The following is a 23,537-nucleotide window of genomic DNA, read 5'->3' on the forward strand; positions in this document are numbered from 1 at the left end:
GAGCAAGCGCCCTCCTTGTGACACCAGCAGACAGGGCTGCTCAGGCGGGGGACGCTGGCTGCTGCACAGTGGGGTTAGAAGCCCAGCTTTGGATGTCAGTGCTTCACTGCGAGAGCAGCAGAGCTAAAGAACTAGCACCTGGGATCTCCCCCTGCTGGCAAGAAACAAACATGAGGTGTCACACCACAAACATCCGATGAAGTGAGCTGTAGCTCACGAAAGCTTATGCTCAAATAAATTGGTTAGTCTCTAAGGTGCCACAAGTCCTCCTTTTCTTTTTGCGAATACAGACTAACACGGCTGTTACTCTGAAACCTGTCATTGCTTAAATTGCACTTACAACTTCCCAATTTTTTCCAACTCTCTAATTTTGTAATGAAATGGCCACACTGGGGCACTGCCATTATTCTACCATTTGGTCCCCCTTGTCTGTGGGAGTCTTTCCTTTGCCAACAATGGGCTTTGGGTCAGGTCCATCAGCTGTGACACAGAAACACCGATTCCTTTGAGAGTGCCTGGCTTTTACCAAATCTCCCCAAAGTGGGGCTGCACTTTTCTATTCTAGGACCTTTTCCCCAGATACCTTTTGAGGAGCAGCTACCCTCAAGTAGCCATTTTGCAGCTTTCTGCTGTATCTTCTCTTCCAGCTGGTAAATATTCGTATCTCCTGTTGTACTTACTGTTTAACATTTGTGAGGATGGCAGAGTCTCACAAACTTGAGTATAATCAGTGAATTTCATGGAGGTGATGTTTACTCTCTCAAATCCTTACAGCAACACACCAGAAACCTCCTTCCAACTTAACCCTTTGTAGTTATTGTAACTCTTTGTATAAACCCTTCAGTGAACATAAACCTAAGCCAATCTGAACAATTTCTATGATTTGACTGCCAAAATGTGTTATAGATCTATATGCTGCTAACATCCATCGTTTAATTATACTCTAGATAGTAATTCTTTTTAAAGGTATAGACCGTAGTGTTAATAAAAATAATATTTAAATAAATATATTGGGCTACTTTTGAAGTGACTGTGGTCTATTGCTGCAGTAAAAAATACCCCTGGGAATCGTGGTTAAAGCTACCCCCCCCCCCAATCTGAAATGGTGCCCCAATCGTGCTGCTCCAGCACTGGGGCCTCTTCATCTGCAGGAGGGGTGGTGTAAAAGCAGGCAAGGTACGGTGACCAAATGTGCCAATTTTATAGAGACAGTCCCGATATTCAGGGCTTTTTCTTATATGGGCGCTTGTTATCCCCACCTCCTGTCCTGATTTTTCACATTTGCTATCTGGTCACTCTCAGACAAGGTGTAAAGAGGTGAAAACAGATCATCACTACACAGGCGATGGCCTTAAAGGTAAAGTCAGAGGTCAGATAATGGAGGGGAGAAGGAGGCAGATAAAAAAGTGAAGGAAACAGAGAACCGGTCACTGTGGAACTGCACAGGATGTGGGGTGGGAGGGGGTGCCTTGGTGCAGAGACTCAGCATTCAGAGAGAGCCTGTTAAATTAGCAGGATGGAAACCACAGGAGGAGGGAACCTAAATGACGGAGTGGCTGTGGAGGCAGCCCCGGGAGTGGAGTGGGTCACTACACGGACTTCACAGAAGACACAGAATGAAAAAGCCAGCAAACATCCTCACTGTGAGAGAAGGTCTAGCTCTGAGCCCCAGTCAGATGTGCTTAGTGCATCATGAATGACATGTGGGTTGTTACTTCTAAACTGGAGAGTCTAGGATTCAGGACTTCTTCCTGGCTGAAGAGTCTGATTTGTGACATATATGGTCTGGCAGTGCAGTGTCTAGTAATTGGTAGTGCCTTTTTTAATAGGTTTCAGAGTAGCAGCCATGTTAGTCTGTATTCACAAAAAGAAAAGGAGTACTTGTGGCACCTTAGAGACTAAAATAAATTGGTTAGTCTCTAAGGTGCCACAAGTCCTCCTTTCCTTTTTAATAGTTTGTGAGCCCTGTAGTGGTGCTCACTGTGTTATGTTTTTGAAGCTGCCAGAAATCAGCCGGAGCTGTAGGATGGATGTAGCGCAGGGGTTCTCAAACTGGGGGTCATGAGGTCTTAAGGTTATTATGTGGGGGGTCGCGAGCTGTCAGCCTCCACCCCAAACCCTGCTTTGCCTCCAGCATTTATAATGGTGTTAAATATATAAAAAAGTGGTTTTAATTTATTAGGGGGGTCACACTCAGAGGTTTCCTATGTGAAAGGGGTCACCAGTTCAAAACTTTGAGAACCACTGAAAGTAGTGTCAAGGCCTGACATGATGGTGTATAGATAGTAACCATGGTTACTGGGGACCCAGCTGTGCCCTGTGTTTTCTCCATGTTGCTGGTTGTGGGCAGGCTGAGCAGACGTGGTTTGTAAGAGACGTCAGTGATGTGAGATGGACGCTGGTGACCAGCAATACCAACAGCAGCCTCCCAGCGAGGAGGCCGGAGCTCCTACCTGACACCAGCCTGTGAACTTGTAGAGTGAGGCAGAGAGCGATGTAGCCAGGCAGAGCGGAGCTCACTGTGGAGCCGGGAGAGAACGAGGGAACCTTCCCCGTCATCGTAGCTTGGTCTGGGGAACAGGAGAAATAACAAACCAGATGGTGAGTGAGTGGGATGCAGTGACAGTGCCAGGTTGTCTGACTTTCACAGCTCTGGTCCATGGATCAGTTACATTTACATCAGCACACTTCCCAATATTCATAGACTAAGGTCAGAGGGGACCATTAGATCATTTAATCTGAGCTGTGCCATGGGCCAAACACTCTCACCCATTTACCCCTGTACTCAGCCCAAACTTGTGTTTGACTAAAGCATCTTCCAGGAAGTCACCAACCCTTGATCTGAAGACAGCAAGAGATGGACAATTCACTACTTCCCTGGGTAGTTTGTTCCAATGATTAATCACCCTCAGTGTTACAATCCTGTGCCTTATTTCTAATTTGAATTTGTCCAGTTTTAACTGCCAGCCATTGGTTCTTGTTATGCCTTTCTGTGCTATATTAAAGAGAACTTTAGTACCCTGTATTTTCTCCATGAAGGTGTCATGGAGTGTGGGGGAGTCCAGGCCCTGCACCCCCCACTTCCTGTGATTCACCGTGACTCTCAGCCAGCCAGTAAAACAGAAGGTTTATTAGACGACAGGAACACAGTCCAAAACAGGGCTTGTAGATACAGACAACAGGACCCCCTCAGTCACGTCCATCTTGAGAGCCAGGGAGCCCAGACCCTGGTCCTGGGTCTCCCTCCATTTCCCCAGCCAGCTCCAAACTGAGACCCTCCTCCAGCCATCTCACCCAGCCATCCCCCCACCCTGGCTCCTCCTCCAGCCTTTGTCCAGTTTCCCAGGCAGAAGGTGTCACCTGGCCCCAACCCCCTCCAGGGCTCAGGTTACATGCTCACGTATCATCCCCCAAGTGAAGTCACACCCTGATATCCCACCACCATCCAGTATCAATGCAGACAGTACCAGTACAACTCCCACACAACATTCCCAGGTCAATACTCCCCACTCCCTGCTCTGTCACAGAAGATGTGACAGATGGGGAACTTTACTGAAATATTTTAATGAACTATCAGTAGGACTCTCTACCTATCCCCTTGGCATCACTACTTCTTTGGGGGAAAGAACTGCTTCTCTCGCTGGGACTAGGCTGAAAAGGCCAGATATCTGAGATGTAGAGCCACTCAGAGTGTCTGGGCTGGAATCAACACATATCAATGGAAACGAGGAGTCCTGTGGCACCTTAGAATCATAGAATATCAGGGTTGGAAGGGACCTCAGGAAGTCATCTAGTCCAACCCCTGCCCAAAGCAGGACTGATCCCCAATTAAATCATCCCAGCCAGGGCTTTGTCAAGCCTGACCTTAAAATCTTCTAAGGAAGGAGATTCCACCACCTCCCTAGGTAACGCATTCCAGTGTTTCACCACCCTCCTAGTGAAAAAGATTTTCCTAATATCCAACCTAAATCTCCCCCACTGCAACTTGAGACCATTACTCCTTGTTCTGTCATCTGCTACCACTGAGAACAGTCTAGAGCCATCCTCTTTGGAACCCCCTTTCAGGTAGTTGAAAGCAGCTATCAAATCCCCCCTCATTCTTCTCTTCTGCAAACTAAACAATCCCAGTTCCCTCAGCCTCTCCTCATAAGTCATGTGTTCCAGTCCCCTAATCATTTTTGTTGCCCTCCTCTGGACTCTTTCCAATTTTTCCACATCCTTCTTGTAGTGTGGGGCCCAAAACTGGACACAGTACTCCAGATGAGGCCTCACCAATGTTGAATAGAGGGGAACGATCATGTCCCTGGATCTGCTGGCAATGCCCCTACTTATACATCCCAAAATGCCATTGGCCTTCTTGGCAACAAGGGTACACTGTTGACTCATATCCAGCTTCTCGTCCACTGTAACCCCTAGGTCCTTTTCTGCAGAACTGCTGCCGAGCCATTCGGTCCCTAGTCTGTAGCGGTGCATGGGATTCTTCCATCCTAAGTGCAGGACTCTGCACTTGTCCTTGTTGAACCTCATCAGATTTCTTTTGGCCCAATCCTCCAATTTTTCTAGGTCCCTCTGTATCCTATCCCTACCCTCCAGCGTATCTACCTCTCCTCCCAGTTTAGTGTCATCTGCAAACTTGCAGAGGGTGCAATCCACACCATCCTCCAGATCACTTATGAAGATATTGAACAAAACTGGCCCCAGGACCGACCCTTGGGGCACTCCACTTGACACCAGCTGCCAACTAGACATGGAGCCATTGATCACTACCTGTTGAGCCCGATGATCTAGCCAGCTTACTATCCACCTTATAGTCCATTCATCCAGCCCATAGTTCTTTAACTTGATGGCAAGAATACTGTGGGAGACAGTGTCAAAAGCTTTGCTAAAGTCAAGGAACAACATGTCCACTGCTTTCCCTTCATCCACAGAACCAGTTATCTCGTCATAGAAGGCAATTAGATTAGTCAGGCATGACTTTCCCTTGGTGAATCCATGCTGACTGTTCCTGATCACTTTCCTCTCCTCTAAGTGCTTCAGAATTGATTCCTTGAGGACCTGCTCCATGATTAAAGACTAACAAATTTATTTGTGCATAAGCTTTTGTGGGCTGGAACCCACTTCGTCAGATGCGTGAAGTGGAAACTTCAGTGGGCAGATATATATACACATGCAGAAATGGGTGTGTTACATTACTATGTGGAGGACCAGTGCTAATGAGGTCAATTCAATCAGGGCAGATGTGGTCCACTCCCAACAGCTGATGAGAAGTTGAGAACACATTATAATCAAGGAGGCTGACAAAGGAGGTGCTGTAGTCATCATGAATAGGTCGGATTACGAACGGGAGGCTGCCAGGCAACTCTCCAACACCACATTCTACAGGCCACTATCCTCTGATCCCACTGAGGAGTACCAAAGGAAACTACACCATCTGCTCAAGAAACTCCCTGAATAAGCACAGGAACAAATCTACACAGACACACCCCTAGAGCCCCGACCAGGGGTATTCTATCTGCTACCCAAGATCCATAAACCTGGGAATCCTGGACATCCCATCATCTCAGGCATCGGCACCCTGACAGCAGGATTGTCTGGCTATGTGGACTCTCTCCTCAGGTCCTATGCTACCGGCACTCCTAGCTATCTTCGAGACATCACTGACTTCCTGAGGAAACTACAATCCATTGGTGATCTTCCAGAAAACACCATCCTAGCCACTATGGCTGTAGAAGCTCTCTACACGAACATTCCGCACAAAGATGGACTACAAGCCATCAGGAACAGTATCCCCAATGATGTCACGGCAAACGTGGTGGCTGAGCTTTGTGACTGTGTCCTCACCCACAACCATTTCAGATTTGGAGACGATTTATACCTTCAAGTCAGCGGCACTGCAATGGGTACCCGCATGGCCCCACAGTATGCTAACATTTTTATGGCTGACTTAGAACAACGCTTCCTCAGCTCTCATCCCCAAGTGCCCCTCCTCTACTTGCGCTACGATGATGACATCTTCATCATCTGGACCATGGGAAGGAGGCCCTTGAAGAATTCCACTGGGACTTCAACAGTTTCCACCTCACCATCAACCTCAGCCTGGACCAGTCCACACAAGAGATCCATTTGCACTGTAGTGTCCAGGAAAACACCACCCTATACCAGAAACCTACTGACTGCTATACTTACCTACATGCTTCCAGCTTTCATCCAGAACACATCACATGATCCATTGTCTACAGCCAAGCCCTAAGATACAACCGCATTTGCTCCAATCCCTCAAACAGAGACAAACACCTACAGGATCTCTATCAAGCGTTCTTAAAACTACAATACCCACCAGAGGAAGTGAAGAAACAGATTGACAGAGCCAGACGGGTATCCAGAAGTCACCTACTACAGGACAGGCCCAACAAGGAAAGTAACAGAGCACCACTGGCCATCACCTAAAGCCCCCAGCTAAAGCCTCTCCAGCACATCATCAAGGATACTCAACCTATCCTGGAAGATAATCCCTCACTCTCACAGACCTTGGGTGGCAAGCCAGTCCTCGCTTACAGACAGCCCCCCAACCTGAAGCAAATACTCACAAGCAACTACACACCACACAACAGAAACACTAACTCAGGAACCAATCCCTGCAGCAAATCCCATTGCCAACTCTGTCTGCATATATACCCAAGTGACACCATCATAGGACATAACCACATCAGCCACACCATCAGGAGCTCATTTACCTGCCTATCTACTAATGTGATATATGCCATCATGTGCCAGCAATGCCCCTCTGCCATGTACATTGGCCAAACCAGACAGTCTCTACGCAAAAGAATAAATGGACACAAATCAGACATCAAGAATGGTAACATTCAAAAACCTGTTGGAGAGTACTTCAATCTCCCTGGACACTCAGTAACAGACTTGAAAGTTGCCATACTTCAGCAAAAAAACTTCAAAACCAGACTTCAGCGTGAAACTGCAGAGCTGGAATTCATATGAACTATCAGACTGGGTCTGAATAGAGACTGGGAGTGGCTAGCTCACTACAAGAAGTAATTTTCCCTCTTTTGGTATTCTCACCTTTTCATCAACTGTTGGGAGTGGATCACGTCCACCCTGATCGAATTGCTCTCATTTGCACTGGTCCTCCGCATAGTAATGTGGAATTGTGTGGATTGTGGGGTCCACCACAATAGAAGGTCACTCCCAAGGAACTGGCTGAAGGCCAGGGCATAGATCAGACCTTGTGAATCCATGACAGAAAGTCACCTCTCAATCTTCTCTTTGCTAAAGTGAACAGATTGATCTCCTTCAGTCTCCTACTGTGAATCATTTTTCTGTGAACCGTTTCTGCAGTGTCTGTGATATTTTGGGGTGCGATCCAGACCAGTAAGGGGTTGTGTCACTGCTTGCCCTGCCCTCCCAACTGCGACTGCTCAGAGCTGCAAAAATGCCCTGTCAAACAGGGAGCAAGTTCAGAGCTGAGCTCTTTTGGAAACTTGGCCCTAGGCCTCTATGGCCCCCGGCGCCTACAAGAGGCTGCGTTGCTGTAAAAGGCAGTGGGCTTCCGACAAGGGCTGACTTCACTCCGGCTCACACCACATTGCATTGATGGAAGCTCTGGCTGGGTCTGGACTGTGACATGGGGAAATGGCTGTAACCTGCCTCAGGCCAGGATGGCTGCAGGGTCTGGCACGGCCCAATGAGCAGCCACACCAGGGAAGAAGTTGGTGAGAGCAGGGCTGGCCAGGGAGTCACTCACTGAGCACCTGCTGATAGAGCGCCAGTGAGAGGTAAAGCTCCCCTGCCCTGCCAGAAACCCCCTGAGGACAGCAGCAGCCTCCCCTGCCTCCCTTGGGGTGAGGACCCCCTGGAATACAAAGGGCCTCATGGGCACAGACAGCTGCAATTTACACTCAGAGGGGGAGATTTTTACAAACACAGAGGAGTTAGGGTCAACAGGGATTATGCTCCTAAATCCCTTAGGAGCTTTAGAAAATCTCCCCCTCCCTGCATCAGTTGCACCCAATCTGGCCCCAGGTGTTTCCCTTCCATCTTTCACCCTCTTGCTCTGGAGTGTCCCGTTAGTGAGCTGAAGAAGAAAACACCCGCACACTCCCAACAGTGCCCCACAGGAACATTACAGCCGGCGATCGGTGCCTACCCCAGCTGTCAGTAAATGGAGCAGAACAGCAAACAAACGCAAACCTGGCAGTGGAGAAGGGACTGGGCAGGTCTCTGAATCTGCGTGGGCATTTCTACAGCCACAGCCAGTAGGAAAGTGACAGTTTATCCCCCAAATCCCGGGAACGAGGCCTGTTGATAGCAGCAGCTCGTCTGACTAATCAGCCTGGAACTATCCAGGGGAGCAATTCAACTGGGGTTGCAGTGAGTGACCCCCTACCTGCAGTGTCCTGTGGAGTCGTTTCTGAGCCGTTCCAGACTCTCCAGGGGGCTCACTGCTTCGCTACCACCCAGAGCCATTCTCCCTAGGCAGAGCTCCTGCTCCCAGTGACTGGTTCCCTTTCCCAGGCTGTGACACCCATCCTGCCAGAGGGGTCAGGGAGCCTCAGGGGTTAACTCCAGCCTGTCCCTCAGCTTTTCATTCAGTTAATGCATTTTATATTGAATGGAAGCCCCGTCCTCTCTTGGCACAGCCACCAGCTTCAAAAGTGAAAGAAGGATTGAGGCTGGAACATGACTGTGACTGGATCCGCCCCACAGGATGGTTATGGCACAAAGATCAAATTCCTCTGCCACACCCACAGGGCTAGTGAGAGGGCAGCTTCGGTGCCAGCAGCCTCAGCTCTACAGGTTGCCTGGTGATGGCCAGTTCTGCAGGCTGTTTGTCCTGTGCTCTGTGAATCTCTGTAATTACTTCAGCTCTGTGTAAAGGGTGGGACCAAATCCTGCTGCAGCAGCCCTTGGACTCAGTGGCCATGTTAATTCATTCCAGTTCCCTGATGTAACATTAGCCAGTGATTATTTGGGGGACAGAGTTTTGCTCTATGCTCTCCAGTGGGCCAGCCCTACTCCCTGGGCCTCCACTCCTGCTGTTATTCAGACAGTCTGGCCCAGATCCTCTTTCCTGGGCCCTGGCTGCTCTGCTCTTCCCCTAGAAACAGGTCCCAGAAGGGCAGGGAGACATAATATAAAATGGTGCCTGGCTGATTCATAGAATCATAGAATATCAGGGTTGGAAGGGACCTCAGGAGGTCATCTAGTCCAAACCCCTGCGCAAAACAGGACCTAATCCCCAATTAAATCATCCCAGCCAGGGCTTTTTCAAGCCTGACCTTAAAAACCTTTAAGGAAGGAGATTCCACCACCTCCCTAGGTAACCCATTCCAGTGCTTCACCACCCTCCTCGTGAAAAAGTTTTTCCTAATATCCAGCGTAAACCTCCCCTACTGCAACTTGAGACCATTACTCCTTGTTCTGTCATCTGATACCACTGAGAACAGTTTAGCTCCATCCTCTTTGGATCCCCCTTTCAGGTAGTTGAAAGCAGCTATCAAATCTCCCCTCATTCTCCTCTTCTGCTGACTAAATAATTCCAGTTTCCTCAGCCTCTCCTCATAAGTCATGTACTCCAGCCGCCTTATCATTTTTGTTGCCCTCCGCTGGACTCTTTCCAATTTTTCCACATCCTTCTTGTAGTGTGGGGCCCAAAACTGGACACAGTACTCCAGATGAGGCCTCACCAATGCCAAATAGAGGGGAATGATCACATCCCTCGATCTGCTGGCAATGCTCCTACTTATACAGCCCAAAATGCAGTTAGCCTTCTTGGCAACAAGGGCACACTGTTGACTCATATCCAGTTTCTTGTCCACTGTAACCCCTAGGTCCTTTTCTGCAGAACTGCTGCCGAGCCATTCGGTCCCTAGTCTGTAGCTTTGCATGGGATTCTTCTGTCCTAAGTGCAGGACTCTGCACTTGTCCTTGTTGAACCTCATCAGATTTCTTTTGGCCCAATCCTCTAATTTGTCTAGGTCCCTCTGTATCCTATCCCTACCCTCCAGCGTATCTACCTCTCCTCCCAGGTTAGTGTCATCCGCAAACTTGCTGAGGGTGCAATCCACACCATCCTCCAGATCATTTATGAAGATATTGAACAAAACTGGCCCCAGGACTGACCCTTGGGGCACTCCACTTGATACCAGCTGCCAACTAGACATGGAGCCATTGATCACTACCCGTTGAGCCCGATGATCTAGCCAGCTTACTATCCACCTTATAGTCCATTCATCCAGCCCATACTTCTTTAACTTGCTGGCAAGAATACTGTGGGAGACAGTGTCAAAAGCTTTGTTAAAGTCAAGGAACAACACGTCCACTGCTTTCCCTTCATCCACAGAACCAGTTATCTCATCATAGAAGGCAATTAGATTAGTCAGGCATGACTTTCCCTTGGTGAATCCATGCTGACTGTTCCTGATCACTTTCCTCTCCTCTGAGTGCTTCAAAATTGATTCCTTAACGACCTGCTCCATGATTTTTCCAGGGACTGAGGTGAGGCTGTAGTTCCCTGGATCCTTCTTCTTCCCTTTTTTAAAGATGGGCACTAAATTAGCCTTTTTCCAATCATCCGGGACCTCTCCCAAGCGCCAACAGTTTTCAAAGAGAATGGCCAATGGCTCTGCAATCACATCCGCCGGCTCCTTTAGCACCTTCTGATGCAGTGCAACCGGCCCCATGGACTTGTGCTCGTCCAGCTTTTCTAAATAGTTCTGAACCACTTCTTTCTCCACAGAGGGCTGGTCACCTCCTCCCCATACTGTGCTGCCCAGTGCAGTAGTCTGGGAGCTGACCTTGTTTGTGAAGACAGAGGCAAAAAAAGCATTGAGTACATTAGCTTTTTCCACATCCTCTGTCACTAGGTTGCCTCCCCCATTCAGTAAGGGGCCCACACTTTCCTTCACCTTCTTGTTGATAACATACCTGAAGAACCTCTTCTTGTTACTCTTAACATCTCTCGCTAGCTGTAAATCAAAGTGTGATTTGGCCTTCCTGATTTCACTCCTACATGCCTGAGCAATATTTTTATACTCTTCCCTGGTCATTTGTCCAATCTTCCACTTCTTGTAAGCTTCTTTTTTGTATTTAAGAGCAGCAAGGATTTCACTGTTAAGCCAAGCTGGTCGCCTGCCATATTTACTATTCTTTCTACCCATTGGGATGGTTTGTTCCTGCAACCTCAATAAGGATTCTTTAAAATACAAACCTTGAGTGCAACAAACCTCCTGAATTCTGTGGGATCATGGAAAATGCTGAATTCCCTCACTGTGGAATGTTGTGATAATTGGGCTACACATCTACGCGAATTGTGAGCTGAGCGGTGAGAAGTGAGAAAAAGTTGATAAAATATCACAATAGCCGATAGCAATAAATGCTGATAGGAAAAGCTGCAAACCAAGCCGGTGCTACCCCGTTGGGTGCCCTAAGAGAGAACAATGTGTGTGTGGCGGTGCGGGGGGGAGGGGTGGCCTTTACCCACCCCTGAGAATACTAACTGCATTATTTCCAAAAATCAGGGCCCCCTGAGCTGTCCTGGCCTCTAAGCAATTGCTTAGTCAGCTTATGCCGAGCGCTGGCTTTGGTGGGAGACAGACAGACTGAATCAGTCCCAACAGACGGGCTCCTGGTTTAACTCCAGGACTATGTTCAGATCGTGCCTAGTAAACATGAGGAGGGTGGTGTGGGAAATCAGTGGAACACAATGCGTGTGTCTGAAATTAGGCCTAGCTGGTGAGCAAAATAATGAGGGGATGGGCTGTTCCACCCACTGATCCCCTTGGGGACTTCTAAAAGAGAACCTGGGGGGGGAAATTAGCCGATGCTGGCTGACTGGGAGCCAGGTGGGCCGGAAAGAGCGAGCTTCACCATCATGGCTGCCACCCCCACCATGTGTTAGGACCTCAGAATCCACCATTATGCAGTTGGGCCTTCATAGCCCTGATCCAGAGAGATGTGCTGACCAGACCAAGCCAGGGAGGGTCCCAGGTGACATCGCCAGTGACTCTGGCTACATCCCTGGGATAAGAGACTTACACACACACACACACACATACTCTCTCTCTCTCTCTCTCTCTCTCTCTCTCTCTCTGTCCTTTTCCTTCCCTACCTTATTTTTATTCTGTCCAGTCCCTTTCCTTTTGCCTGCTGTATATTTTGCAGGGGAGGCACTAGAAGCAATGACCTAAACAGCCGGATGCTGGTACAAGTTTGCTCTGTCTTCGCAGTGGCTGATCAGACCGTGTGCTGTGATTGTCCAGCAGCGAGGCTGTGAGTCAGAGTCAGACCCACAGACAGAAGCTGCATTTTCTCTCTCTGCTGTTCTTTTCTCTCCCCTCCATGGGACCTTAGCTCAGATGTCTGGGGCAGTTCACTCCTCTCAGAGCTACTGTTTCAGGCTGTCTGCAGACTCAGGCAGTCATTGCCTGTTCACATTTTCAAGGTTATTGCTTAAAAGTCTTTAAATCATGACTTGAGAACTTCAGTAACTCAGGCAGCAGCTATGGGTCTATTACAGGAGGGGGTGGGAGAGGTTCTGTAGCCTGTGCTGTGCAGGAGGTCAGACTAGACGATCACAATGGTCCCTTCTGCCCTTGAAGTCGATGAGTAAAGGAATTGGGTGCCCAATCCCCATTAATTTCAAATGGGAGCTGGGCCTCCAAATCTTCTGTGGGGCTTTGAAAATCCCACCTGTGATTATTGAAGATGCAGATGGAGACTCTGGAGCCCAGTTCTGCAGCAAGAGGTGAATTCAGCAGCCTGAGAATTGAGGAATTCACTGGGCCCTGGTGTAATTAAGGAAATAATGTTTATGTAACACCCACCTGCCCAGCCTTCCTGCCGCACTAGAGAGAAACCCCGACACAGGTCTGGTTGTGAGGAGTGTGACAAGGGCCGGCAGCCTGTCAGGAGCTCAGCAGCGGCCCAAGATAATCAGACAAAACCCTCTCCTCAGTGTCAGTTTCATTCATAGGTTTCCTGGTGGAATTAAATAAAACAATTTAGCAGAGTCTGTGGCCATGTCCCCTTCATGCAGCTGCACAGGCTGAGACCCCATGGGCAGGGCCCTCTCTAGGGGTCAGAGTCAGTCACTCTCCCTGTCCAGTGGTTGTTTCACCTCTCTGCTGAGACTCCAAACAGCATCTGTGTCGGTGCCAATTGTGAGGGTGGATGAGGCGATGTGGGGCCAGTTCCCTATGAAATAGACGAAAACCCAACAGCTCACTTCACACAGGTCTCCAGACATCGTCCACGTATTGTCCTGTGCTATTACTGACCGACTGTACCAGTGCCCTAGTGGTGAAAGCCCGGTGTGGGCCAATGCCCAGCCACTTCTCTGTAACAGAAACCTTTTTGAAGGATCATTGGATTATATTTGTCCTTCTAGCTGCTTTGATTTCTGGGTTTGATACCTCAATATCTCCCCTGTATTTCCCCAGAATCGTTTGTACAAGTTATTGCTGGGAACATTTGTACTCTACTTTTCCGTAAGGTTGATTTCCTTTTCTTTTTTTAAACACTTCCAAAATTAATGAAAGACTAAATATATAAATTACAAGGTTGCAGAGCGCACAGGGATGGGTGCAGTATAAGAACCTGACTAGAGCAGGAGGGATCACACCCCTGCTGTGGTAACACCTGCCGGAGGGGTTGCAGCTGGAGGAAGTCTCCATGGGGCTCCCATACAGGAATACCCTTCACACAGCTCTGTCAGTGGGTGGGGGCTGCTCTCCCACAGACTGAGCGAGAGACTTGCCCCCAAACTGGCCGGTGACAGGACCAGCAGGAAGTCAGGAGGCCCCAAGCCCCAGGCAGTCCCCATGGCCATCCCTGGGAAACACAGCGTAGGGAGCAGCACTAGCAGGAAGTCCCCTGTGATCACAGCTGCCCCTGGGGAACCCCATAAAGGGGGATCCCCACTATGAATGAGAAAGTGCAGAAAATATCATACAGCCCCAGGTGATATTGCCTTTTCCAATGAATCTCCACTAGGATGAGGGAGGGATGATGGGTGTCCCCAGCTCTGTCCCATCCATTCCCTTCACCATCTGCTGTCGGATCCATGGAGCACACTCTGCATGGTGGGCAGTGTCACAGAGAACTCTGAGCCCCATTCACATGGGAGCAGGGGATCCTGGCGTAGAGGTTTCCTGTGAGAGCGGATCTGGGCAGGGGAACATGAGTCACCTCCGTATTTGGTAACTTTTCTTCACACCAGTTTGTGCTGAAAGGCTCCTTGTCTCTGGAGGCAGGAATTGTTGTAACCTTCAGACTTTACACAGCAATGAATAATACGGGTAGCACCATAAAACATTCCCTTATCAGGTCAACGGTTGCTTGATGGCCAGGGAGACATTAACTGTCTGGCTCTTGGGAAGTTTCATTCTTAAGAAGAGAAGGAAGAAAAGTTAGAAAATTTCATCTAACATTGAAAAATGGAACAATAGTGGCAGATCCTGGCTCACACAGGGGACAGGATAAAGATACAGAACCCCTCATGGGGCAAGCTCTCACCCTGCCCTAATCGCCCCCTCTCCTGCTGCCACCCACCCACCCCTTCTGCCCTCTCCCAGTGTCCCACCCTTCTCTTATCTTAGCCTGTTCCCTTCTGTCCTTGGCAGATCCAGCCTCAGGATCCCCCGCCCCCGTGGTCTGTCTGTTCCTGAGGCTGGGAGGGGGAATCAACACTCCTCAGCTCGATGCTTCAAACCTGTGAGCCCCAGTCCTGCTCCCATTGGGTGAATGGTTAAAATCCCTACTGATGTCAATGGGGGCTGTAGCTGGGCCAGTGGCTCAGTATCACACATGGCAGCAGAGAGATGTCAGGGCAAAATCCAGTCACTTTAGCCTGTTTGCCCCCAAAATCTCCTCCCTCTACAAGGGCAGAATCAGGCTTTTAAACTTGGTGATTAAATGGGGATGTCCACTCCACACTGTGTTTACACCATGTTAGCAGCTCAGTGACATGCAGGTTACTCCCCAGTGTGGAAATACCCTGATTGCCAAGCAGGAGGACATGAGATCTTCATCCGCTGCTATTTCTCCCAGTGCCTGGTAAATAATTTACCTGACTGATCTGACCCCACCCAAGTCTCCCCACCCAGTTCAAAGAAACACTGTAACTGAACTTTCCCGTCATCCTGTGTCATTTGTGACCTGATTACAATCTGCATGACCCTGTTTAACAGCAGGAAAAGGGAGCAGGTGGTGAAGGAAGGAGGGCCGACAATGAGTAGAGAGGTGTAAAAGATAAATATACTCTGTGGCTCGGGACCAGAGGTGGATGCATAGCTCCCATTCACCAGTGAGTTAAAAGTGCACTGAGAAGATTTCAGGAGAGGCGGGAATATCACAAAGCTCACATAGAAAGTCAGGGTTATGGAAGTTTTGGAATTTTCTGCAAATATAAATGCTACAGAACACTAAGTATTCAAACCCCCCTCCCATTTTGAACCTCCCTTTGCTTTCTAGGGCAAGCATTGGCCACATTCTCCTGGCCTTTAGATAATGTAAAGTGGAGAACATTTAGTCCCTGAAGTATCCTTGCATACAGTGAAGGGACTCTGCAGACCAGCAATACAGACAGACTTGCACAACTAATACTAAATTCCATGTTGTCAAAGTCAAGCAGAGTTTGCTACCTGTAGCAGTTACTGACACCCATGGTGTCCTGTCCCAGTTTGCTACCCCTCCTTTCTCCTTGGTCTCAGGGTACTAAATTATGACAGATGAGGTACACCTCACAATTTTTTACCTTTCCCATCCTCTGGTCCAGGAGTAGCCAATTGTGACAGGGTATCAATCATCCATCACAATTTTCTACCTCTCACCTCTATCGTCCTCTCGTCCAGGGTAGCTAATTGTGATGGACTAGGTCAGGCAGCTCCAGCTCACATGGAGGATGGTCCTCTGGGCTCCTGACTCCTTCATTGGCCGGCCTGCCCAGTCAATCAGATTGACCTGGAGCCTTGGCCTCTCCCCATTGGCCCTGGGGACTGCCAGTCTTCGGATCTTAATTTCTCTTCAGCCTTTCCCCTTTCTTTCGGGAGAGTGCCAAACCTCCACTAAGTTTCAGTCAACAGCCCCTACATTCCCCCTTTCTAAAATTCTGCCACATCCAGAAAGTCCACACCAGCACATCCAGGTCCCACATTAACAACATTTACAAGCATTTTATATATATAAACATTGAACATATTTAACATTCTATGTCCACTTCTTTATCTTATAAATGATAACATTCACTAATACAATGCACAAAACCAATAACATAATCATCTGTAAGTTTAATGGGTGGTTCACCTTTCTTAGTTCCCTGGTACCATCTTCACACTAGTGGTTTGTTACCCATATTTTCTATTCCCCGTTCCCAAGTAACACTGGGTCAATCTGAGGGATCTGGCCATTTTCATCAGGGTTTGGGTTTGCTCTACTCTGTTCCCCTCGGGATTCAGTTTATGTGACTAGAACCACACTCACACTGGTATCAGTCTCCTCGGGGCATGCTGATCTGTGCCTCCTATGGTCCCTAATCGGACTAAGAGTGCAATGTTTTAGTTGGTCCCTAGGCACTACTCTCTCGGGACCTCCTCCTCCAGGCCGGATAGTGTAATATGACATAACTGGATAATGTTTTATGCTAAGTATGCCATGTAACATATCTCTGAAAAGATTATGATCTATTGAATATATTCATCCTATTTGTATGCATGTATCATTTTTATATTTAAAGTTATTAGCGTTGGCTCTATTCTTATATGTTAAGTGTTTGCTGTGGGAAATACATAAGGGAGGGTGAGCCAACCTATTGTGAAGAGACTATTCAGGTAAATTGGAAGTACTTGACTAACAATGGACTGTGGGAGACACCAATCCACATGAGCTAAGCTAACATGTAAACAATGGCGTTGGCCTGCAGAAATCTGAATCATTCATGGACATGTGACTTGCCCATGTGGCTCCAAACTCCATCTTTTTGCAAAGGAATAAAGGCGTTTCCTCCCACAAGGCAGAGAATATAAAAGGCCCTGGAAACCCCTCCATTTTGTCTTCACCTGGCTCAAGAGGTTGCCAGTCAGGAGAATACCCCTGTTTACCACCTGAGATGTAAGCTGGAACTAACAAGGACTGTACCAGGGGAAAGGATTGGGGCCAGGCTAGGAAAGAATCCAGTCTGTGAAGTATGCTTATTGGAACATCTTTGAGGGTGAGATATTACCTGTAACTAGATCCTCTGTGTATTAAGTTGGCCTGGCGTGTTTTGTTTTATTTTACTCAGTAACTTACTTTGATCTGTCTGTTACTACTTGAAACCACTTAAATCCTACTTTTTAGACTTAATAAAATCACTTTTGTTTATTAATAAAACCAGAGTAAGTGATTAATATCTGGGGAGCAAACAGCTGTGCATATCTCTCGATCTGTGTTATAGAGAGTGGACAATTTATCAGTTTGCCCTGTATAAGCTTTATACAGAGTAAAACAGATTTATTTGGGGTTTGGATCTCATTGGGAGCTGGGTGTCTGGATGCTAGAGATAGGTAACTTGCTGAGCTGTTTTCAGTTAAAGTCTGCAGCTTTGGGGTTTAACCCAGACCCTGGGTCTATGTTGGGCGGGCTAGTGTGTCTGGCCCATCAAGGCGGGGTTCTGGGGGGCCTGGGCTGGCAGGGAAAACTGGCTCAGAGGTGATTTCAGCACATCAGGTGACAGTCCCAAGGGGATCTCTGTGACCCAACCCGTCACAGTTTCCATACTCTTCTAAGAGAAGCTGAAATGTCTTCTCTACATCTGTCTTGTCAGCTGTTGCCCTGAACTTCACTACGGATCTGGTCTGGCTTTTGCTGTCCTCTTCCACAAAATCCATGTGATCTTCAATTCTCATCACCTGTAGATCTGCTTTCACTGACTTAATTCAGTCTTCTATCGTGATGTCCCCTGGCTTTGTTGGCAAGCTATTGAACTCAGATATCTTCAGGTCTCATGGAACATAAATGGTAGGAGGCTTCTTAGCTGCATCAGCATGCTGGTCTTTCACCACCTTAGCTAATGATAAAACTTCTCGCTGCTCAGATCTAGCTTGTTGTAATGCCTCAGCCTGCCCAGTAATGTGTGCTGAAGTTCAGAAAACTGCATGTGTAGTTCTTCAATTCCAGCCTTTATAGATTTCTGACCCAGACCTGGACAGTACTACCAGAATTCAACCAGCAAACCAATGGGGCAAATCCTACAGATAGGATCCTGTTTCCCATGTCAATTATGTTAATGGGGGAATGGTCCCACTATCGTGGGGAACTTTCCTGGCTTCTGCACTACCCCAGTGGAATTGGATAGCGAGAGGATCTGAGTCCTCACTCCCACTCCCTTTACCTGGAGTTATAAGAGGCAACAGTCTGTAACCCACTAATGCCCGTTTGACTGGCAAAGTGCTAACAGGCCACTTAACCTTGATCAGTCATCTAGTCCACTCCCCTTTTCTGAGGCAGGTCTAAGGCCTTGTCTATACTACAAAGTTCGGTCAAAATGAGGCATCTTATGTCGACCTAACTACGAAGGTGTACACACTGCAATGCTACTCCCACTCATTTAACTCTCATTGAAGGTCATTGCAGAGAAACTAAATGAATTCTTTGCATTGGTCTTCATGGCTGAGGATGTGAGGGAGATTCCCAAGCCCAAGCCATTCTTTTTAGGTGACAAATCTGAGGAACTGTCCCAGATTGAGGTATCATTAGAGGAGGTTTTGGAACAAATAGATAAATTAAACAGTAATAAGTCACCAGGACCAGATGGTATTCACCCAAGAGTTCTGAAGAAACTCAAAAGTGAAATTGCAGAACTACTAACTGTAGTCTGTAACTTATCATTTAAATCATTTTATGTACCAGATTACTGGAGGATAGCTAATGCGATGCAAATTTTTAAAAAGAGCTCCAGAGGTGATCCCGGCAATTACAGGCCTGTAAGCCTGACTTCAGTACTGGGCAAACTGGTTGAAACTATAATAAAGAACAATATTGTCAGACATATAGATTAATTTAATTTATTGAGTAAGAGTCAACATGGTTATAGTAAAGGAAAATCATGCCTCACCAATCTGCTAGAATTCTTTGATGGGGTCAACAAGCATGTGGACAAAGGTGATCCAGTGTATATAGTGTACTTAGATTTTCAGAAAGCCTTTGACAAGGTCCCTCTCCAAAGGCTCTTAAGCAAGGTAAGCTGCCTCAGCATAAGAGGGAAGGTGCTCTCATGGATTGGTAACTGGTTAAAGATAGGAAACAAAGGGTAGGTATAAAGGGTCAGTTTTCAGAATTGAAAGAGGTAAATAGTGGTGTCTGCCAGGGGTCAGTTCTGGGACCAGTCCTATTCAACACATTCATAAATGATCTGGAAAATGGGGTAAACAGTGAGGTGGCAAAATTTGCAGATGATACAAAATTACTAAAGATAGTTAAGACCCAGGCAGACTGTGATAAGTTACAAAAGGATCTCTCAAAACTGGGCGACTGGGCAACAAAATGGCAGATGAAATTTAATGTTGATAAATACAAAGTAATGTATATTGGAAAGCATAATCCCAACTATACATATAAAATGATGGAGTCTAAATTAGCTGTCACCACTCAAGAAAGAGATCTCGGCATCATTGTGGATAGTTCTCTGAAAACATCCACTCAATGTGCAGCGGCAGTAAGAAAAGTGAACAGAATGCTGGGAATAATTAAGAAAGTGATAGATAATACGACAGAAAATATCATGTTGCCTCTATATAAATCCATGGTATACCCACATCTTGAATACTGTGTGCAGATGTGGTCGCACCATCTCAAAAAAGATATATTGGAATTGGAAAAGGTTCAGAAAAGGGCAACAAAAATTATTAGGGGTATGGAACAGTTTCCTTATGAGGAGAGATGAATAAGACTGGGACTTTTCAGCTTGGAAAAGAGATGGCTAAGGGGAGATATGATTGAGGTCTATAAAATTATGACTGGTGTAGAGAAAGTAGATAAGGAAGTGTCATTTACTACTTCTCATAACAGAAGAACTAGGGTCACCAAATGAAATTAATAGGCAGCAGGTTTAAAACAAATAAAAGGAAGTATTTCTTCACACAATGCATAGTCAACCTGTGGATCTCCTTGCCAGAGGATGTTGTGAAGGCCAAGACCATAACAGGATTCAAAAAAGAACTAGATAAATGCATGGAGGATAGGTCCATCAATGGCTATTAGCCAGGATGGGCAGGGATGGTGTCCTTAGCCTCTGTTTGCCAGAAGCTGGGAATGAGTAACAGGAGATGGATCACTTGATGATTACCATTCTGTTCATTCCCTCTGGAGCACCAGCATTGGGCACTGTCATAAGACAGGCTACTGGGCTAGATGGGCCTTTGGTCTGACCCAGTATGGCCGTTCTTATGTTCTTATGTTCTCCTGCAACCCCAGCATAATAAAACCACCTTGACAAGAGGCGTAGCGCTTAGGGCGACCTAGTTAGAATGACGCAGTTGTCAGTGTAGACCAGGAGTGGGCAAACTATGGCCCGCAGGCTACATCCAGCCTGTCAGACCTTTTATTCTGTCCCTTGAGCTCTATTGCCCTGCTCCGCCTGCCTGGCGCTCCTGCGTATTCAGGACCTGCATGACGGGAATGAGGGCATGCATGTTACTCTAGCTGTACAACCCAAATGCACTTCATGCACAGAGCCTGGAACATGCAAGCCCACGTGCCTGCTACTTGTTCACTTAGGTGACTCTGATGTTTTAGTAATGTTAATTTTCCATTGTTGAGGAGAAAACAAAGGGTGGATGGCCAGGGAGTGCTCAGTGGCAGTTTTCAAAGTTGTGGGCTGTTGGGACCTACAAGGAAGGAGATTTCTGAGAGCAGGGGTCTGATGAATCTCAGTGAATTCCAGTGACTGGAGCTGATGTCTGGAAAGATGCTGCTACCAGGGATACTGGGGGTGCGGCAGGAGCCCCCCGGCTTGAAGTGGCTTCCATCATATAGAGGGTTTACAGTTTGGTTCAATGACTCTCAGCACCCCCATTATACAAATTGTCCAGCACCTCTGCTTGCCCCTGCCCTCCAGAGACAGGACACCAAAATGGGTGATGCCCTAATAGTGGAGAAGGGAATGACGATCACTGTGTGGAAGATGGCTACTCCAGGCTGCTACCGATCAGTCACAAATCAGTTTGGAGTTGGGAAGTCCACTGTGGGGGTTGCAATGAGGCAAGTTAATCACCTCCTGCTTGTCTGCTTGTTAATCACCTCCCCCAAATATTAATCACCTCCTGCTACAAAGGACTGTGACTCTGGGTAATTTATGTGAAATAGTGGGTGGTTTTGCAGCAATGGGATTCCCTGATTGTGGTGGGCGATAGATTGAACACATATCCCCATTTTGGCCCCAGACCACCTTGTGATGGAGTACATCAACACAAAGGGGTACTTCTCTATAGTACTGCAAGCACTGGTGGAATACCAGGGTTGTTTCACCAACATCAATGCAGGCTGGTCTGGGAAGGTGAATGAAACATGCATTGTCAGGAACACTGGCCAGTACAGAAAGCTGCAAACAGGGACTTTCTTTCCAGACCAGAAGATTCCCATTGGCGATATGGAAATGCCAATTGTGAGCCTTGGAGACCCAGCCTATTCCTTGCTCCTCTGGCTCATGAAGCCTTACACTGGCAACTTTGAAGTCTGCAGCAATAAGTGCTTCAACAACAGGCACAGCAGGTGCAGAATGACTGTTGAATGTGTCTTTGGTCGCTTAAAGAGGCACTGGCACTGCCTTTTGGCAGGTTAGACTTCAGTGAGAAAAATATTCCCATTGTCATAGCACCTGTGTGCCCTGCATAACATTTGTGATGCTAAGAGGGAGACGTTTCCTCCTGTGCTCCTGCCTGTTTCCTATCCTGACTATCCGTTCACAGTTTTTCATTGATAGCTTCTCCCTATGCTCTCTGCTTACATTCCAAAGCACCTGAGAATTGCAGCACCTCCTGGAACATCTTTTCCTTACTTCTCTTCTTTTGTATCCTTATCAGATGGAGCCGCTCCACTGGTGTGCAGGAGGAGACCTCAAGGACACATCTGCAGATGCTAAAGAAACAAGACACAGAGGCATTATTGTGAGTGCATTCTCACCCTTGATCCAAATGAGTTAAAAACACAATTTTATCACTTTCCCTTGGCTGGCACACAGCACGGTGGGAGCCCCAGCCATGATGAGTTTGGCCCCAGGGGGAAGGGCAATATAAGACAAAGGGTGGGGTGTTTCAGAGAGGTATCACTACAAGACACTGTTCTGAATACTGGCATTGTTTTCCAGTAGCTTATTTCACTCATGAGAGTAACTGAGGATGCAAGGGTGAAGCTCCTCTGTGCATGCAGCTGCAGGCCGGATCCATATGCTGCTTGCCTATGTGCTGCTATGGTGCCTGCAGAAGTATTTGCCAATTGGTGTGGCAAAGTTTCCTGTCATGGGGGAAGAAACAGAGCAGCCCTCCCAAGAAACCTTTGGCAGAGGATTGCAGAGTACCTTCTTACTAGTCTTCCTGTCTTTCCTTTGCTTTGGGAAAGTTTGAATGGGTTCAGTTGCCCTGGCCTGCGATAACACAGCCCTTCATTATAAATGGTCAGTGACTCAGCACAGTTCAATGGAGCTTAGTCTACCTAGGGAACTGGTGTCCACAGCACAAAGTCCACCATCATGACTAGTGCTGGTGCAGGTGCTGTCTGGAAGTCTCAGCAGACAGGCCAGGCATCCCCTGGATATGGAATGTGAGAGAACTCTCACCTCCAGAGGCCCTTCCAGGCCAGCAATGTCCCAGACTGTGCAGGTGCATGAAGGAACAATGGCCTGGGGCTCGAACAATCTGTTGTATTTTGGTTGCACAAGAAAACTCATCAATTACCCCAGGTCTCTAGCTGAGAGTCTGTGCAGCGCCTGCCCCGCCACACCCCTCACAATCAGGAAAATGTGAGGCTTTCTTTCCCTCACCCCCAGGAGACGGAAGCCTTGGAGTATGGTGGCTTTACATGCAATTTCTTTTTATGTTACTGATTCTCAGAGAGCAGGAAAAAACAGGACAGATCTGATTGTCACCTGCCAAAGTGAGTGGGTCGGCTCCAAATCTCTCACTCACTGGCACTGCTGGGGATGTTTCTTTAAGAGGACTTTGATCCTTGTAGTTTACGCAGCATGTGACAAGGATTCCTGTTACAATAACTTCCCAGCTATCTTGTTACTTTCATTTCTGCAGCTGGTGGGAGCAGCAGAAACGGGCAGAGATTCCATTCAGTTACAAATGCAGTAAATTAACAAAAGACACAAATGAACAGGACAGAGCGAAACTCCCTGGTTGTGACTCCAGTGCTGAATGGATGAAACCGCCTCAGCAAAGGGAGGTTTCACAGGAAACATGAACTCATGGATGCTAGAAAAACTGAGAGCTTTGAAGGACCCTGAAGCCGCTTGGAGGAAGTGTCCCTGCAGGACTCAGCAGGTAAGG

At 47.5% G+C, this 23,537-nt stretch overlaps 2 protein-coding genes across 2 annotated transcripts in view; one reads left to right on the forward strand and one right to left on the reverse strand.

Moving 5' to 3' along the window:
* Positions 1 to 2,559, reverse strand: part of LOC141998730 (butyrophilin subfamily 1 member A1-like) — a 61,382-nt gene extending 58,823 nt beyond the window's left edge. Inside the window, exon 1 of the mRNA XM_074971708.1 lies at positions 2,454 to 2,559. Within this exon, the coding sequence (XP_074827809.1) occupies positions 2,454 to 2,559 (106 nt within the window). The remainder of the gene's footprint in view (positions 1 to 2,453) is intronic.
* Positions 1 to 23,537, forward strand: part of LOC141998760 (butyrophilin subfamily 1 member A1-like) — a 90,568-nt gene that overhangs the window by 8,839 nt on the left and 58,192 nt on the right. Inside the window, exons 2-3 of the mRNA XM_074971760.1 lie at positions 22,071 to 22,154; positions 23,289 to 23,531. Of these exons, the coding sequence (XP_074827861.1) occupies positions 23,406 to 23,531 (126 nt within the window). The 5' untranslated portion in view covers positions 22,071 to 22,154; positions 23,289 to 23,405. The remainder of the gene's footprint in view (positions 1 to 22,070; positions 22,155 to 23,288; positions 23,532 to 23,537) is intronic.

Source organism: Natator depressus, chromosome 14, assembly GCF_965152275.1.
Source record: "Natator depressus isolate rNatDep1 chromosome 14, rNatDep2.hap1, whole genome shotgun sequence".
Lineage (NCBI taxonomy): Eukaryota > Metazoa > Chordata > Testudines > Cheloniidae > Natator > Natator depressus.